The 19329-nt window shown below is 41.1% G+C and overlaps 1 protein-coding gene across 1 annotated transcript; it reads right to left on the bottom strand.

The window, feature by feature from the left end:
- Positions 1–586: 586 nt before the first annotated feature.
- On the bottom strand, positions 587–17234 carry PERP (p53 apoptosis effector related to PMP22). Its single transcript, XM_057740335.1, has 3 exons — positions 16942–17234; positions 5811–5951; positions 587–2073 (listed from the first exon to the last, which is right to left on the bottom strand). The coding sequence occupies exons 1-3, from the start codon at positions 17132–17134 to the stop codon at positions 1847–1849; spliced, it is 561 nt and encodes a 186-aa protein (XP_057596318.1). The 5' UTR covers positions 17135–17234; the 3' UTR covers positions 587–1846.
- Positions 17235–19329: the final 2095 nt, after the last annotated feature.

The following is a 19329-nucleotide window of genomic DNA, read 5'->3' on the forward strand; positions in this document are numbered from 1 at the left end:
AAGAAATATCCTCATTCTCCCACCATGCTACCCTGTAACCCTTCTTCACATTTATATACACCTGGGTAGAACTCACCTACAAGCCATGAGGGAACAAAAAAACCATCAACCAGAAAATGGAAGATGGACAAGAGGAAAAGAAGTAAAGAGACTGCTTGTGATCTCATGACCAGAAGGGAAGAAGATTCCATCCCAAGCAGGAAGCTGTGCCACGGGAGATGGGAGAACCGCCAGCTAAAGCACACTAATGTTCTCTGGCACCTGGACCTACCAGAAAGCTCTTGGTCCATTCCCTCTGGTGGCAGCATGGGATACGTACTGTTTGATATCTGCATCCCGGGTATTGGTCTTTGAGAAAGAAGTTCAGGAAGTAGACTACCAGAATCCATTAAACTCATTCAAAATTTGATTTTTTTAATGCTCACCTAAAATAAGCAAGACCCGTAAAACATGAAAATGATAAAAGCAACTTTTCATTTTACCCAATGCTCTTACTACTCCACTCAAAACATTTTTTAAAACTTCCATTCCCCAGATTTGCAGGGGGGTGGGGGAAGCAAAAACCAAAAAAAATGCAAATTAGAAACAAGATTAGAACACCTGGTTTATTGGGAAAATTCATAATGAAAACTGCAACTGCTTAGTTTTACGACTTACAAAATAATAATTTGATATATAAAATGAATTGGTTTTCATTATGTAAGTACAAATAGTAAAAAAAAAATAATCCACATGATATATCATATTTGCCATTCAGAGGAATCCCACATCCCTGAATTCTCCTGTTGCATGTTTACATCAGATATTTTTAATCCGTTTACCAAGGAAAACCAGGTTTTTAACCATATTTAAGTTTTTGCTTACAGTTGCAATCTATCAGAAGCTGTGTCTACATGATTAGAGCCTGGTCAAGCCTAAGATGAAAAACTCAAGCCATTTCTTCTCTTTAGGTTGTTTTAATGTTACTTTTGTGACGAGAATGGTCCTCCTAATGCCTTCCTGAACAACTTAATCCCACCTAGAGCTTATGACGAATGAGACCAGTCCATCTTTTAATCCAATCTACTCTAGTCTAGAACGTATAGCAACACAGAATTACTAGTATAGCACTTTACCACACCCCAACCCTACAAACCAGTTCAAAAGAGAAAATTTCATCTTAAGATTTCACTACTTAGGGAGGCCTTACTACTGCAACAGGCTTTGGCCATGAAAGAATGCTTTCTTAGATGCCGTATCAAGTTAACAGGAAGCTTAGCCCCAAATCAATTATTCACAATATTAATTAGAAATTCTCACAAATGATACGTATTTAGGAAATTATTTTGCTTCTTTAAATAGCTGAAGGCTTGAAAAAATACTTATTTTTTGTATTTTTTTTTTAGAATATTGGTCACTGGCAATTTTTACCAATATCTTCCTCTTCTCCTTAGTCTTTAATAGACCCAGTCCATTCCATCTGGGAAAAACAGAAACCTGATCAGATTACTCAAATCTTTGACGCCTTCTCATTTTTACCTTATAAATTGTGTGATTAGTTTCATACTCATATTCTTTCACAAATGCAAGAGAAATGGTATGACTAGGTATAAGGAAACATTGGCATATGAGTAATTAGGTAAAAGAAGTAAGTCTTGTTTAACTCTACAAAACATATATAAAAGATGAATATGAAACTATAACACCATTTAAGAAATCTTCTCTCCCAAATTATTTTAGCATTTTGCCTATAGTTTTATGATATGAAGACTGCCCCCAAAACAGGTTCAAAGTATCCCGGGGAAAACAGTTTCTTTCTCTGGACTCCATCTCAGCAGCAGTGGTGCTCTTCTGCTCATCCCCCACCTTAGGCAGATGTGTAGAAGTACCTGGGCTTGGCATTGCCCAGCAGGTCATCTTCATAGTTGGGGAGGCAACAGAAGAAGAAGGCACAGCCAATCAGGATAATCGTGGCTGCCCACCCGAAGCCATAGGCCCAGTTATAGATATAAGTGACATCTGTGCGCTTATGAAGTTCAAAGGTCTGGGTGTACTTCACAGGGTAAATCACCAGGGAGATGATCTGGAATATAGCTAAAATGAGGAAAAAAAATTCCAAAATATGAATGCATGAACGAATGAAAGCATGGTAACAACAGGTTAACTCCTCTTCCACAACATTTTTGCCTTAAAATAAGGGTTAAATCCACCTAAATAATGCTGATAAAAGGGGCTGCGAGAATCTAGTTAATCATAAGCCAAAAAAGATAGTTGAATATTGTGTGTCAGAGATAGCTGGCACTGAGCAGAATACTGAATATATGAAATACAGACAGAAAATTAGAGATTCACTCCATAGTACCTGTGTAAGCATTACATATACTAACGTGAAAAGTGTCAAATTGTGGTGTACAATAGAAAGCAAGAGGGTAGAGAAGAGCCTACTCTTCCAGGTTTGCATTTCCTGTGCCAAACAGATAAGTTAATATTTTCAGTGTCAGCAAAAATAAAATATGTATACACACGTGTGCGCACACAGATACAGATATACGACTCAAAACTGACATTCAGTAATATGCCATTAATTCTAATTCAATAAGTGAATGACTAAATACAGCAATGAAACATGGTGTGAACGATCAATGGGAGAATCACCAGAAAAGCCTGCAGAGGAAGGGGGAATCTGAAGAATAAATAGAAATGAAGAGCTGGAGGCCAGGAAGAAGAGCATTCCAGGCTGGGGGAATAGAAGTAAAAGAGAGGAATCATCACTGTGCTTTGAAAAAGTGAAAGGGGAGATACGGGAAAGAAAACATATGTCAAAAAGATTTCTACACTCTTTGATATGAGTCACATTATTACAATTATTATTAATCATGTATTGACATTTTACGTTGCCTAAAAATGAAAGGACCTTTATTAAATCCACTTTCTAGTCTTCTTCAATGAACATGCATAATTCTGTAAAGCTCTAAACAGTACACACCCGCTATGCTATGCATTTTTTTACTTAGTATTTCATATGTGCATTTCCATGACTTAAGGTATGAGCAGATTTTACCACTGTAACACTCAGATGCTACTCTTCACAAAGAGGGACCAGCTGGCTGTGCCCTCAGTAGTGTGTCGGGGAGTAGATAATCCTCACCACCACTTTTCCTTCACCTAAATTTGTTTCTGCTAGCTCCACAGTTACACCCTCAACTAATTTTTTTTTTCCCTTAATTGCTATATTTGTTGCTTCTATTTCCCAATTTATACTATTCTTCTTTACACCAAGATTGCCCTTTATAACCTGCCAGATCTTAAATATTTCTGTTTCTTGTCTACTTTAAATAGCAAACTCTCACTAGTTAAGTTTGTCACTTACTGCAAATTACTGTGTAAGACACAAAAGTAACACTTCTCTGCATTTTTCTCTAATATGCCTAGTAATAAATGTTAAATATTGTTATTTACCCATTTTGGTTCATCGTACATGAAGTTCTTGTAATGGTTTGGATCAGTTTCTACAAAATCTAAATTGTATCAGTGCTGAATTTTTCTGATTTTAATCCAATAATATACACACATCAAATTAAAAATAATTGTTGCTATGAAATATATCTTAAAAATCAAGTAGTCCTTCTTCAGCATTACCACTATAAATGTATTGAGATGTCTAGGCTTTTTATTTTTCTGTTAAACATTTCCCATTCTATCAATACTTGTCAAACTGGGAAGAAGAGGAGGAAAATTAAATTGTAAAATGAGAACATGGGATTAAGCATGACCGTTCAGCTGTTTATGTACTGAAACTCATCAGAACACGTTTTCTTTACAATAACTCCTGCAACCCTGGTAGCTAGAGATGGCAATTACTAGATCTTAATGTTTTAATGTTAAAATGGACAAGAGTTTTACTAGAATTTTTTTCAACTGTGGCAAAATATACACCACATAATATTTATCATCTTAACCATTTGCTAAGTGTACAATTCAGTGGCATTAAATACATTCACAATGTTGTGTAACCATCACCACTATCTATACCTAAATATTTTTCAACATCCTCAATATATACCCATAACCTCCCTCCCCTTGGCCGTTGGTAACCTCTAATCTACTTTCTGTCTGTCAATTTACCTATTCCAGGTACTTCATACAAGTGAAATCAAAAAATATTCATCCTTCTGTGTCCACCTTATCTCTTTCAGCATGTTTTCAAGGTCCACCCATGTTGTAGCATACATCAAAATTTCATCCCTTTTTATGGCTGAATAATATTCCGTTGTATGTATAGCTTACATTTTGTTTATTTATCTGTTGATGAACACTTGGGTTGTTTCTACCTTTCAGCTATTGTGAATAATGCTGCTATGAACGTGGGTGTATAAGTATTTATTCAAATCCCTGCTTTTAGTTCTTTTGGATATATACCTAGCAGTGGAATTAATGGGTCATATGATATTTACAAGAATTTTTCAATGAGTGTTAATGTCCCAGTGTGTTTTTTCTAATGGTGATTTATACAGGCATCTACCTAGTCTTCTAAGATGTGATAGGAAGCTATATCAAGTTGTGTCTTTGATAAGGTCTTATAAAGTTGAACGACAAAACACCAAATAAAAGTGGAGGTGGGATTCAACAAGATTCCTCACATGTTTTGTGATTCCTAGCCATTTCTGATTCTAAAATATTGTTCCAAAAGTAAACTTTGAAACATGAGGAACACTCGAGTAAACTTTATTTTGAATCAAGAGACGTTTAAATGTACAGGGGAGGGCCAGACCTGCACTGGCTGGTTCTCAGAGGCTACCACCTTCCTCCGAGCCAGGGCCTTTTTGCTCCTCACTCATCCTACCCTAGAGCCTACAATCACCTCCTCTGTACTCAGGGAACCCTGTAGACAGTGGTCCCCCTCAGGCTCGTGCCTGATCTTATGGAGCCCTCTAGTTACAAGGCTTCTGACTTGTTTCCAAGACCACCTACTTGCTTTGTATTTACACCCCAGGTCTGTGGCTGGATTTTCGGCTTTGGTTCCCTGAGCCTAAGTTGGTACCTTGAGAAATGGCCTGTGACCTCGCTTTGCCCTTATCCGCATTGTCTTCTTTCCCCTCCCAGGAAATCCAGTTTTGCATCCAAATCCAGCTCTGTGCCTGGAGTCCTGCTCCTTTGACAGAATTCCCTAGTGCCAGGAGCCCACCCAAAATTTCAAATAATTTCCTGTCTCTAGATTCTTGCTCCTAGATTCCTAGTTCTTGTATTCCCTTAATAAATGTTCACTCCGAGCCCCACCCACCCACATAACTAAGCTTCCCATCCCCCAACCCTGGCTCTAAGCTGTGAGGAGGCAATTTCAAGTCTGGCCCCTCCCAGTACCCCCCATCCTACTCCAGAAAACCCTTCTGTGACCCACCACATCATAAAACGACAAAACGCCTTCAACAAGTGCAATGGTTCAGGGACATTCCAGTCCCTTCAGCATTAGGCTCATGGGAGGCCAGCCTGGGACCACTGTGGAGACACTGCACCTCCAGTGCTGACACAGGCCTGGTCCCTCGGGACAGGGGTGTCAAGGACATGGGGTCATCTACAAGAGATAGCAGCAGGTAGAGTGACAACCTTCCTCACTTGGATGGGGGGGCACGGAACTGGAATGCTATCTCAAGCAGAGGAGAAAAGGGATCCAGCTCTTAAAATACATCTCCCCTCTGTGACTTCTGCCTTTGGTGATACATTTTCCGAGAACAGATCAGGAACTGTATTGTCAGAGATCTTTGTGGCTTGGACATTACTATACTGATGTCCACTGCAGATAGAAATAAAGGATTGCTGGTGCACAGTCTTACCGGCCAGGGCCAGAAGGCCTCCAATCACTCTTAGGAAGACAAGCATTTGGGGTCCACAGAGGGCGAAGAAGGAGAGGATGAAACTGATCACCAGGATGATGAAGCCACAGAAGAGCATGGCGGCGGCTGCCCTTCCCCACGCTACAGGAAAAAAGAAACAGCAATTAATAAGACAGACGTGCCAACTTTAAAAATTACTTATCAGAGCATCAACAGGGTTTTTTTTTCTTTCTACTAATTATATTTGAGCAGAAGAACAGTTTTTCTTTTGACAATACTTATGCATCTCCATATTTTAAGGGAAGAATAGGCAACCCATAGGTAGGACATTAACATACTGATATGCAGTAATGCCTTATCCCCTCGGTTTTGGGGCAAATGTTTATACATCCGAAATGAAAGTAAACTCCATTACATTGTATCTCATTTAATAAACTGACCATATAAACAGGTATATTTAAAAGAGTCACTCAAGTTCTACTATAACACGGCCACAATAAACAACAATTTTGCTATCGAACAATCCAAATTACAATCTCTTCAAGAACTGTTTCAAATACCTTTAAAAGGATCTTTGTTCCATATTAAGGTTTGGTTTCATGCAAAAATAATTAGTGAAAACAACAGTACTAATGACTAGGCAGAGATGTAAAATAAAACAATTTAATTGTAAAGTAGCTGTAATTTTATAGAAGTCTAGATGTAAACAACCTTTCTAAATTTTTGCCTTAAATTTAACTTCTGAAGTATTCAGAATGTATTGCTAATTCTCAATTATTGACATGGGCCCTAAAAACAATCAGGATGAGGTGGAAACTGAGTTCTAGATTTGAAGATCTACATGGGCAGCTCCAGCCCTGGGTCATTGTGCTCTGCGCCTGTGGGAAGAGAAGAGTCATGACTCCCAAGCTAAGGATTCCAGACAATAATTCTTTTTTTTTTTTCCATAAATTTATTTATTTATTTATTTATTTATTTATTTATGGCTGCATTGGGTCTTCGTTGCTGCGCACCCGCATGGGCTTTCTCTAGTTGTGGCAAGCGGGGCTATTCTTCCTTGCAGTACGTGGGCTTCTTACTGTGGTGGCTTCTCTTGTTGCGGAGCACAGCCTCTAGGCACGCAGGCTTCAGTAGTTGGAGCACGTGGGCTCAGTAGCTGTGGCTCTCAGGCTCTAGAGCGCAGGCCTGGTAGTTGTGGCGCACGGGCTTGGTTGCTCCTCAGCATGTGGCATCTTCCCAGACCAGAGATCGAACCCGTGTCCCCTGCGTTGGCAGGCAGATTCTTTTTTTTTTTTAAGCTCTTTATTGGAACATAATTGCTTTACACTCTTGTGCCAGTTTTTGAGGTACACCCAAGTGAATCAGCTGTATATATACATATATCCCCATATCCCCTCCCTCCTGCAACTCCCTCCCACCCTCCCTATCCCAGCCCTCTGTCATCACCCATCATCAAGTTGATCTCCCTATGCTATGCAGCAACTTCCCACTAGCTATTTTACATTTGGCAGTGTATATACGTCAATGCTACTCTCTCACTTTGTCCCAGCTTCCCCTTTGCCCACCCCCAACCCCGTGTCCTCAAGTCCGTTCTCTACATCTGGCAGGCAGATTCTTAACTACTGCACGACCAGGGAAGTCCCAGCCAATCACTCCTACTGTTCAACCTGGATTTGTAAGATCTCTTCCACACAACCTTCTCTCTAGAGGTAGTAACTGACATGTATGAAGTAACTGCTCTGCACCAGGCGCAGGGCTAAGAACCTGCCATGCCTCAACTCTCTGAATCCTCACAATAACTTTTTAAGGTTCACAGTCTGTTATTTCTATTTTAGAAGTGAGATTATACTAGGCTTTGAGAGTCCAGATAACCTGCGCATAGCCACATAGCTGGCAGCCGAGTCTGATATCCAGCCTGTCTGAATCTAGAACATGACTCTTTTTTTTTTTAAGATATAATTTACACATTAGAAAATTCACCTATTTGAAGTGTACAATTCAGTAGTTTTTCCTATATTTACAGGGTTGTACAACCATCACCACTTACAATTCCAAAAATGTTATCACTCCGAAAAGAAACCCATGTCTATTAATCCCTCCCCTCTTCCTTCAGCTTCCAGCAACCACTAATCTATGGTCTGTCTTCGTAAATTTGCTTATTCTGGACATTTCATATAAACGGAATTATATACTATGTGGCCTTTATAACTGTCTTACGCTTTCACTTAGCATAACATTTTCCAGGTTCACCCATGTTGTAGCAGCATGGATTACGACTTCATTCTTTTGTGTGTGTGTGCCCTTGATGAAGCAGTGGCTTTTATTAATTTTATTAAATCTCAACCTTTAAGTACACCTTTTAAAATTCTGTGTGATGAAACAAGACAGCAATAAGGTACTTCTGTGGCACAGCAAAGTACTATAGGACTTCATTCCTTTTTATGACCAATAATTATTCTATTGTACACAGAGCCCACATTATGTTTATCCACTCATTCGTTAATGGATGAACACGCACTCAACTATTTCTCTTTATTGCATTTGAAAAGGAGAGTTGCATGCACCTCGGCACTGGTCTTCCTCCAACTTTAAGACAGCTTGGCTGGCAAACACATCCTCACGTAATCTGGGGTCACTGGATTGGTCAATGTTAGACAAAGATAAGGACTAGCAGAAAGAACGAGGGCTTGGAGCCAGCTGGCCTTCATTCATACCCTGCCCCTACCACTTATTAGCCACTGTCAGTCTGTACATCTGTTAACCAAGGCTAAAATGCCTTATTTCAGGATTGCTGTGAGGATGAGAGCTCTTGTGTGAAAAGTCATGGCACTATTAATTCTCCAGACCTCATTGTTCAAAAGCGCCCTCATGTATTCCTATGACTTTCTCTAGTACCTCAAGTTTTCATTTTAATCTACGTTCTCAAGGTTCTACACTGTCACATGAAGACTGTTTCTCAGCTCTCCACTGCATGTTTATACTTCAACTGTTAAGGACAAACCTGGACTAAGCTCCCCATTCCCCTCTCCAGCCCCCACACTCCCTCCAAATCTTCATCTAGATTCATGAATGGCTGGGGCATAATAGGTAATTAAGGAGATGACACATGCTCATTTTTTTTTACATGCTCAAATACCATGTTTTCACACAAATTACCCTTTAGTGGCACTGGTCAGGATGGTGGCATGGCAGTAAATGAGTGGGCCTAGTTTTATGTTTATAATTTTTATTACTTTCCTCCAAGTCTTGCTCTTCCTGTGAGTTCAAGAAGAGATTTTAGGACCGAGGTAGAATAGAAATGTGTTGTCTTAAAATAAACATGGATAAAGCCAAAATGTGAACTTGAGTAAGTCTCTTTTCTCATTTTTGCCTTGTCTTTCGAGTAAGGTAATTTTCCAGAGAAAAGGGACCACGCTTTGGAAAGAACATTAATTAATCAGACCATCTCACAGTCTAGCCCATAGACCACTGACTCAAAATCATCAGTGGTGCTTAAAAATGTGGATTCCTGTGCGTCCCTCCAGACATACTGAATCAGAGTTGGAAAGGTAGTACCCAGGAATTCGCATTTCACTAGTATTTCTTACACTTCTACTAAAGTTTGAGAACTAAGACAGATGATTAATCTTCTTATAAAAATAGCTGCAGCATTGCCAAAAAGGAGCATGTAACTTTCAGTATGTGACCCACTGTCAATTATAGTCTCATTTCTATAGATTTTTGCATGGCTACTGCCAATCATTAAATTCGATTAAATATAATCATTAAATTCCAATAAGCAGACACTGATTTTTCCTTTTGAGGTGAGTTCACAGGTTTAAAACTGTTCAGTGAAAAGGCAGCACAGCTGTATAAGCCCCCAGAGGGATGCAAACATAATGAAGATCAATAGTATAGCAGGATGTGAGTTTTCAATAAAAACAAGAAAAACATCCTAACAAGGAACATATTTCATAATCAGACTCTGACAATCAAAGATTAAGGTTTTTAAAGTATAGCTAAATAAATTAGGATATTGCTATAAAGAGTAATGTCAATCATTTTACTATTTATTTGAGGAAGATTAATACAAAGTTAGATTATTGCTATTACTACTTCCTCTGACACTACAGCCGAAGTGTAATTTACATTCAGTTTCAGGTACTTGGAAGGAATTAAATAAAAGAAATAGTAAGCCAATTCACCTAACCTAAAACCAGCAGGTGAATGTAAATATAAACAGATCATTTTAAGAACTTTTCCTATGTTAATGTTAAATCCACTCAATTAGCGTCTCCCTTATTTAAAATGCTGAGTCTAAAGGAAATCAAAGTGGAAAGTTAAGCAACAGTTTGTCTGGAGAAAGGCTGCCTTGGAAGTAGAACATGTAAAACTTGCTCCTTGCAGCGTGGAAACACCCACACTGAATCATTTAACACAGAAATCTTGACGTGGTTTTGAAGGTCCTGACTGTTGGATAACAAGGCAGGCAATCTGCTGTCTCATGTAAATGACTGTTCTGTTGTAAGATGATGTGATGGATCCTACCACGTCCGAGCAGGGTCCTCCCAGCCCAGTATTCTGCCTGAGAAAGGGACCAACAGCCATGTAGACTTACAACATGGCAATTCTCCATGACATACATTTTGAAACGTTGTCTGCCGGATAAGTACCTTTGGTCTCCTGTAATTACCCAGAATGAGCCTAATATGTACAAATTTACCCAGCCCTTTTGGGAGCTGTATATTTATATTTTTACATTATACCTTGGTCTAAATTATACGCTACTTACCAACCCCCATGGAAAAACATCAATTTTTAAAACTTATCCTAAAGCTAGTTCTTTCATGATTCAGCAGATGGTCCTCAATTCTTCAAAAACAGTCCATCTTCATCTATTCTGAAGACAACTCAGTCCTTCATTAATATTTTCTATACTAAATTTTACTGCGTTTTCTAATCTGCATTTTACTGGTATTTCTTTCATCCATACTAAGATTTGAGAACAACTCAGATAGATGATTAATCTCCTTATAAAAACTTATTGCAACACTGCCAAAAAGGAGCATGTAACTTTCAGTATGTGACCTACTGTCAATTATAGTCTCATTTCTATAGATTTTTTTTCATGGTTACACCAATCATTAAATTCAATTAAATATAATCATTAAATTCAAATAAACAGAATGTGAGTGTGGGTGTAGGGGATTGGTGAAGAATTTTCATTGTCAATTATTCTCTGAACTGACACCACAAAAGCATGCTGTACTCCAGCTAAACAGAATTTCTGTGCAGGAATGTTTTTTTGTTTGTTTTGTTTCCTTAAAGGAAGATAAATCTGGTGTTTCATATATATATAATTTATTCTGTCCTAAGTTTATTTTCTAAGTACCACCTGGAGAAATTTATGTTCTAAAAGAAACCAGCAACATTATAAATCCGCTGTTAAATAAGATCCATTAGAGACCCATTTAGGTGAAGCATGGCTTATCAAATTTTGCTATCATTTGCAAAGATTCAATATTAAATCAACAACACAGAGGGCTTCCTAGGCAGCGCAGTGGTTAAGAATCCGCCTGCCAATGCAGGGGACACGGGTTTGAGCCCTGCTCCAGGAAGATCCCACATGCCGCGGAGCAACTAAGCCCGTGCGCCACAACTATTGAGCCTGCGCTTTAGAGCCCGTGAGCCACAACTATTGATTGAGGCCATGTGCTGCAACTACTGAAGCCCACATACCTAGAGCCCATGCTCCGCAACAAGAGAAGCCATGGCAATGAGGAGCCCACGCACCACAATGAAAAGTAGCCCCCACTCACTGCAACTAAAGAAAGCCTGCGCACAGCAAAAAAGACCCAACACAGCCAATAAAATAAATAAATAAACAAATTAATTAATTAAAAAAGAAAACCACAGAAACCATTCACTGGTCACTAATGAAATTCCAAGTTTTTTCTAGGAAATGTTTTTAAGTTTTTTGTATGAGGAAGAATGCTATATCTTTTTCCAGAGATGATATACTAAAACACAATGTTACAAGGCAAACAGAGCTGGGAAAGGCCGGTAAGATCAACTGATAAGAGCAGTAAAAGTAAAAATAAATAAATACCTTGAATATCAAGCTAGAAACCATAAATCAAACTTAAGCTTGTGAAAAGAAAAAAAAAAAAGTAAACTTATTTTAAGACAAGGAGAGCACGACTACTATTGTGGGTGATATTTTGGAGACTGTCAGTACTTTTTCACCCCAAAGTAGTGTTTCTTTTCATGGATCTGCATTCTTCAGTAGTTTTACATGTGGGCACCAAACATCGACCAAAATAGTCTGTGGCCTAGCCCCTTACTCAGCGCCCTGCAGATACCAAATTGTCACCCAGCTAGTGGATAGTTCCCTTTCCAGAATAAAGGATTCATCTATGAACAATACAGAAAGCCCTACATAGGAAATCTGAGATTTTGTCAGATTTCTTCCTACTGTTTCTATAAAGTTCTTTACATTGTACACAAGCAGAACTGAAAACTAGATAAGACCATAACTGAAAAAATAAAAACATGCTATCTACAAATCAACACAAGCAAGGATGGATGATATATTCAAAAAGACTGTTGCATATTCAATGAGGAGATCTGCAGTAATACAGGTCAGTGCTTCAGAAACTTAAAAGTGCTTACGATTCACCTGGGGATCTTGTTAAAATACAGATTCCAATTTAGTAGGTGGGGCCTGAGATGCTGAGTGTCCAACAACCTCTCAGATGCTGCTGCTGCTGCTGCTGCTGTTCTGTGGCACATTACTAGCAAAAATCTAGAGGATGACTCAGAAAAGCCTCCCAAAAAATCAACATAGGAAGAACGATTTTGCAGGAGGTTTGGAAGGCAGGAAAGCCATGGTTTAAAGGAAGAGCGATGGCAGGGGTCACTGGGGAGAGATTCCACAGTAGGTGTGAGATTCTTTACATGCTCTACATTTTCCCCTGAAACTGAGCCAGATGATAACCCTTTCCCATTGGTTTTTACAGAACTTTACCCCTTTATGGTCTTCTTGTAAAGAATGAGTGGGAAAACTAACATGGGAAGATGGGAAAATACAGGGAATTGCATGTGAACTCAGACAAGATAACTAACAGCGAATTTGGGATCTACCCTCAAATGTTTGAAAATCTGTTTGCTCGTAGAAGTCTGGAAAAAAGAATTTACAGAGAAGCACACTTCAGCTCTTGTCCGTGTAAGAGAGCTACCTTTAAACAAATAGCATCATGGAGAGAATTAAGCTGCTGAACAAAAAAGGGAGAGGCTCAGATCAGTCATGGGTGATGCTGATGGGCAGGCTTTAGAGAAAGCTTGAGTAGCTCCTAAAGCTCTTCACCCCTCCTAATTCTGATAGTTTAGGAGTCTATGCCCATTTACAGGGAGAAAAGACAAATTAGGTCACTAAAAAGGAATTGACGCACTCTGGTAGTTACTGCTAAGCACAGCAAATGTGGAGTAAACTGGGCAGGATCACTGGTTCTTAGATGTCTAGATTTTATAAATCAACACATAATTTTTGAATTTTGAAAATCGACTGAGTGACCAACTTTTTGTTTTACTATGTAAGAATGTGAACACATGCCCACAAAGATTAATCTATCTACTAATGCCTACTTTCATAAAATAAGAGCATTTGAATACCTGACCCTGCCCCTCTGCAAAAAGCCACAAGAACATAATCTCAAAACGAAATCCTTTAAGTTGAATTTAGGCTAACGTAAACCTGTCAATTTTGTAATGATAATTTTCTCATTTCTCGTACATTTAAGAAGCATAGGGCAAGATGATCTAAAAATGTTTCCTATGTTAATCTGATTTCATGTAAAAAACATTCAATGTGGTATCTTTGGTAAAAATGAGGCTCTGCACTTCTGAGCTCAGATCCAAGGCCAAAGCTCTCCAATACTGCCACACTGATTCCCCACCATCATTCTTGGAGCATAAATTCATCTCAGTTATCCCAGTAATTTACCCATAAACTTATCTTCATTAGTCTCCACCCTGACAAGTCAGAGCTTGCTTAGAACTTGAAATCTGTATCTCTGATGCTGAAAATATCCTCCTGATGTACTCTTTCTTCAAAGCTGGAAAAGAAGGTGCCAGCAGCGCAAAAATACTATCTGTGAACACAGACTCAAATTTAATTTTGCATTTTCTTTATACATGAAATTTGAATGATCGTTTCAAGGTTTAAGTCTAGATTTTTCTTTTCCTGTTTTAAGCATTAGAAACCATGATTTTTTTAAAAGTTCAAACAAGTATTTGTATTTATTTAGTTGTTACTATTACGTAAAAGAAAATATTCAATGTTTAATTTGGTTCATTGATGAGGAAAAATGAGGTGATGGTAACATGAAATTCTTTAAAAAAAATATTAATGACAAGGAAGACTATAACATTCTTCTTTTTCATAATTCTAAGCAATTATTTACCTTTATAAAAAGGTCTCTACTATTTGGTATTATTGCTGATATCTGCCAGCAAAATGAACATATTAATAATATAAATATAAGCAAATAAAAGAGATTGTGAAGCACTTTGTAATAAACAGGTGTACTTTCTTAATACTGTAGTTTACAATGGTAAATCACAAGGTTTATTTTCTAGTACATAAGAAGTTCTTTAAAGGTGAATATACACACTAATTCTCTATATTGAGATATTTTAGAGTCATCAACCTTACTCCTTGTGTTTCTACATATGTGGGAGTATGTGTAAACTGATTACTGTTTTTTGATTACTGTATTTTAGATAAAGTATGAACTTATGTGAACATATTATTTTCGACAAGGCCTAACTGCAGCTATCTAAAAATCTCAAGAGTTCAGAGACACCTAGATAATCAACCTATGGGATAGGAATACACGATTTCTACAGCTGTGAGGCAAAATTAACCAACAGTCCATGGCAGGAGATGGAGCTGAAGTATAATAATCACTACAACTCATCTTTGACTTCAGTAGCCTGGGATGGACCTCTCCTGGTGAATTCATAGCTCCTGTCTTCTTCCCACGGTCACCTAATGACAGTGGTTGCTAGATTCATGATTTAATTCTAAGGCTTCAGCAAAAGCCGCGTCTAACACATTCTTGGCACTTGATTATCTTTGCCACAGGAATAACTAAATTGGAATCTGAAGGCCACCGCCCACTTACAAAAATCAGTCCTGCTACACCACAAAAGCACCACTAGATCCCTCAAGACTCACTTGAAAACCAAACTTTTCTACAGGCCAATTTCTATATCAAATTGAAACATCAACTCTACACTGGTTCCGTCTTTCTTTACAATTAAAAAAAGTTAATGCTTAGACTCCTAATTAAAAAATGAGACAAATTAGAAAAAAACAGAAACAAAACCCGCTTACTCCCTTCAACACACAAAGCACTCTACCAGCCGGAGGTTAGACGCGCCACACCCTAGGAAGGTGAGTTCACCCTGCAAGTCGAGAAAAAGAAAAACTGCGTTGTGCGTGTTTCACAAGAGGGCTGTGCTCACAGCCAGAGCCTTGCAGGACAGATCATGTCCCAGCAACAGTGCTGAACTAGGCTCTGCCTGCACCTTTCTCCGTGCCACCCCACCCCCAACCCCCTCGCAGCACACTAACCTTCTGAATTTATATGCCCAGGATCGCTGAATGTTCTTTGGGTCCATATTAGTCTTTGCAGTGAGATATGATTATCAAAGTCTGTTTAAAAACACACCTGTTTTAAGCAGGCCTATTAAATCCCCTACAAGATACTGAACTCCATTGCATTTAAACCAGACAGACATTATTTCAAAGAAATTAATTCCCTTCAAAAACCTAAAAGACTTGGGGTAATTCAAACTCTGGCAGGCGTGCTGTTTGTACTTTGAGGAAAAACACAGACTTTAAGGAAAGTAGAATTCCATTTAGTCTTTACATTTTATTACCTGTTAAGGAGGACCATGCCTCCTTCGGGGGGGGGGGGGGGGGGGGGATTAAATTCCTGGTGGGAACTTCCAAATAATTCCACACTAGATAAGATAAAGCACCAAGCCCCTGATACAGGGTCGCAGAAATAAACAGAGTTTGGTTCAAAGCCCTGGGCCACTTGGGGGTGGGGGGCAAGTCAAAGGTCCTAGCACAGAATGGAAAACAAAACAGGGTAGCCTTCTTTCTTAGTTTAAACCTATTAAACACAGTTGGTAAGGCCCCATTCAGTAGTAGTTGGCTTTAAGCTTCTAATTATGCTCATACTTAAACCCTCCTCTCCCGGACCCCACACACGTCGCTAATCACAATAGACCCCAGCTGTTCTTCCCGTCTACCAGTAAGCAGGGGGTGGTACCGGCCCAGAGCAAACTCCTCTCCAGCCCCTTCTATTAACAAGTAGGCACTGAGGCTTCCTCCATGCTGGAAAAAGAAAACACTATCTGCAATATATTAAATTGTCAACTCTCCTTCATTTCGCTGGTGTAGAAGACGTGTTTGCTTTTTAGATTTCAAGTCAGATTACAATAAAAGTTTTCTAAACTGCTATGCCGGGCCTAAGCCAGAAACACACTCCCTCTAATAAGAACTAGCCTGAAGCGTTAAACACTGCAGTATCTACTGTTAATCATCACTGCTAAAATTTTGACTTAAAGGGCTTTTTTTAAAAAGCTGCTTTCACTTAGTTCAAGTTAAACGAATAATATAGCAAGACTGGGGAAGGTACGCATTTTAAATACTTATATTTTAATCATAAAAAGAAAAAGAGGAGACAGCGGAATGGAAAGAAATTTCAGTATATATATACTTCCATATACTACAAGAAAATATACACTATATTTACTCATCAAACCCTTTTCAAATGGCTGAAATCATCTTTTGCTGTACCGACAGACTCTATGAAAAATGTAGTTTGAACTAGGGCCATTTTCTTCCGGTGTCGAGCCTGGTTTGGGCCACTCAAAGCTGCTACTGCTTTATTTTGTTCGGGTCGGATGGATGCACCTGGGTTCTAAAGAGATTTTCGTTGAATCACCCATTACCCCCGGCCCTGTTTAGTGCCTTCTCTACCCTGTTTCGTCCCTTCTGTTCAGTCCATTCCCGTAGGGCGACTTCCGCACTCCCAGGGCGCCGCCCGGAGGACTTCGTGGAGGCGGCGGCACTCACCATGGTCCATGAGGCTCTCACAGTTGCCTTCTGGTGATGTACACCGCCACCACAGCGAGGACGTCTCGCTGTCATTGTCCGACTGCAGCCAGCCGCGGCCGGCCAGCGCGATGATATCGAAGACGATGGCGCTGAGCAGCAGCAGGGGCAGGATCCACCTGCAGCGCTCGCAGGCCAGGCCGCAGCGCAGCATCTCGACGGTGGCGGCGGGGAGGAGAGGAGCGCGCGGGGCTCGGACGCCGGCGGAGAGTGGCCCTCGAGCGCGGGCAGCGCGACAAAAGAGAAGAGGCCGCGGGGAGGAGGCTCCTGGAAGACGCGGCTCGGGGCTGAGCGCGGGGGCGCGGCACCGGCCCCACCTAGATTCCGGTGACTCAGAGCGCGCCGCCCGGACCTGCTCGGCCGGCCCGGGCGCGAGCCGCGGGGGAGGCGGCGCCGGGCTCGGGTTACACGGGGTGTGGGTGAGCGCGCCCCGCCCGGAGAGACCTGGAGCCCCGGGCACCCACAGCCTCGTCTCGCTCTGCCTTGGCCCTCTCGCATCCAGTGCTTTTCTTCTCGGTGCTTCAACGTGTACACAGTTCAATCGGCGCAGCACCAATTAAATATTTCACCCCTGAATCGGATCGTGGTCTGATTTTCAACAATACCGCATTCAGGTTTCGAGCCATTTGAGATGAGTGTTCAAATTGAACGTGGGTCATTGCCGCACTCAGTTTGAGCGCGTGTGCTGAACCCGGGAGCCGGTCCCTGACCCTCCCCGGCAGGGGTGGGCACTTCCTGCTGGGCTGCACCTTTGTACCTTGTACCTTGGCTGCTCCAGACTCTACTGTTTACGTCCCCGCCTTCCCCACTCGGGTGCCAACTCTTGGACAGAGAGACCATGTTTTAGTAATCTGCGTATCCCTGGTGCCCAGCACTGTGTCTGGCTCTCAGGGGAGGCACAGTAAACATCGTACGCGTGAACAAATGTTCATTTCAGTCTTGGAAGCGCTTCACCCCGCTTCTCCACATGAATTCAGGTCCTCTTTGCCGCAGTCCACTCCCTATCACAAATCTCTACCTTTTTAGACCCCCCCCTGCATCTACCCTTTTCATTTACTATTTTGAGGTTTCTCCGAATAAAAACCATATGTCAGCAGGCAACCAGCACCTAAAGCCCCACCTCCAGTGTCCTGGCCCTGCTTCTGTCACCACCATGATTCCTCAGGTGTGGCTGGGAGGGTGTGGTGGCAGCAGGGAGTGGTACAGGGGAGAAACAAGTTCTCAGGGCCCGCACCGCCATGGCCTTGGGCAAATCATGAAGAATATCCAATGAGGGTCATATCTTACCTTGTACTTCCAAAGATTTATTCTGAATCATTTTTTTTTATTGAAGATTTACAATATTATATTAGTTTCAGGTATACAGCATAGTGATTCAGTATTTTTATAGATTATACTCCATTTAAAGTTATTATAGGGACTTCCCTGTGTGGGAAGACATTCTGGAACCTTTTTGAAACATTGAAAATGTTGAAGTATGTGGGCCGAGCGATGGGATTCAGAATGTCCTGCTTGAGCAGTGGAGGAGCTGAGGGTGCGGGGCGTGGAGACTAATATCACCCTGTTTGGTCCTGAGGGATGGCTGGTTAGCCAAAGACGGGTAAGTTTCCTCAGAGGAGGAACAACCTAAGACAGGCACAGCCGCAGAGGGGCCAACAGGGGTGATGCATAGAGCCTTCCTTATATCACCGTGTTTGGCCCTGGAGGATGACTGGTTAGCCAGAGACGGGTAAGATTCCTCAAGGGAGGAACAACCTAAGACAGGCACAGTCGCAGAGGGGCCAACACGGGTGGGGCACAGACCCTTAATCCTTTTGAGAGAGGTCTCCTGCCCCCAGGGCTGCTTTGCTCTCCACGCCCAGCTCAAATCAGGACCCAGGAGGCAAACAAAGATCATTGCCCCCAGTCATGTGAGGCCTTTGATTGTTTATGGGATTAACCTGGGAGTGTTAGACCCTTAGGCTATGCCGAGAACTCAATAAAAGCAACGTGGGATCAATCAGCAAGGCTCTTGATCCTAGAGGTCTTGAGTCCCCCGGTCCCATCTTTCTCTTCAGTCTGTGTCTGTGTCGTCTTCAAGCTTGCGGCACCCGTCACTCACCTCGAGTCGCCGAGTTGATCCCGGCATCCCTGGTGGCACGGTGGTTAAGAATCCACCTGCCAATGCGAGGGACGAGGGTTCAAGCCCTGGTCTGGGAAGATCCCACACGCCGCAGAGCAACTAAGTCTGTGCGCCACAACTACTGAGCCTGTGCTCTAGAGCCCTCAAGCTACAACTACTGAGCCCACAGCCCTTGAGCCACAACTACTGAAGCTCGTGCACTTAGAGCCCCCCCCCAACAAGAGAAA

Source organism: Hippopotamus amphibius, chromosome 6 (assembly GCF_030028045.1).
Source record: "Hippopotamus amphibius kiboko isolate mHipAmp2 chromosome 6, mHipAmp2.hap2, whole genome shotgun sequence".
In the NCBI taxonomy this organism is placed as follows: Eukaryota; Metazoa; Chordata; class Mammalia; order Artiodactyla; family Hippopotamidae; genus Hippopotamus; species Hippopotamus amphibius.

Excerpts from the sequence above, each read along its gene's own strand:
- PERP (XM_057740335.1), bottom strand. The coding sequence starts at position 17,134 with ATGCTGCGCTGCGGCCTGGCCTGCGAGCGCTGCAGGTGGATCCTGCCC. Across the intron at positions 5,952-16,941 it reads TGAGAGCCTCATGGACCATG|CGTGGGGAAGGGCAGCCGCC; the intron begins GTGAGTGCCGCC and ends TTTTTCCTGTAG. Across the intron at positions 2,074-5,810 it reads AGGCCTTCTGGCCCTGGCCG|CTATATTCCAGATCATCTCC; the intron begins GTAAGACTGTGC and ends TCCTCATTTTAG.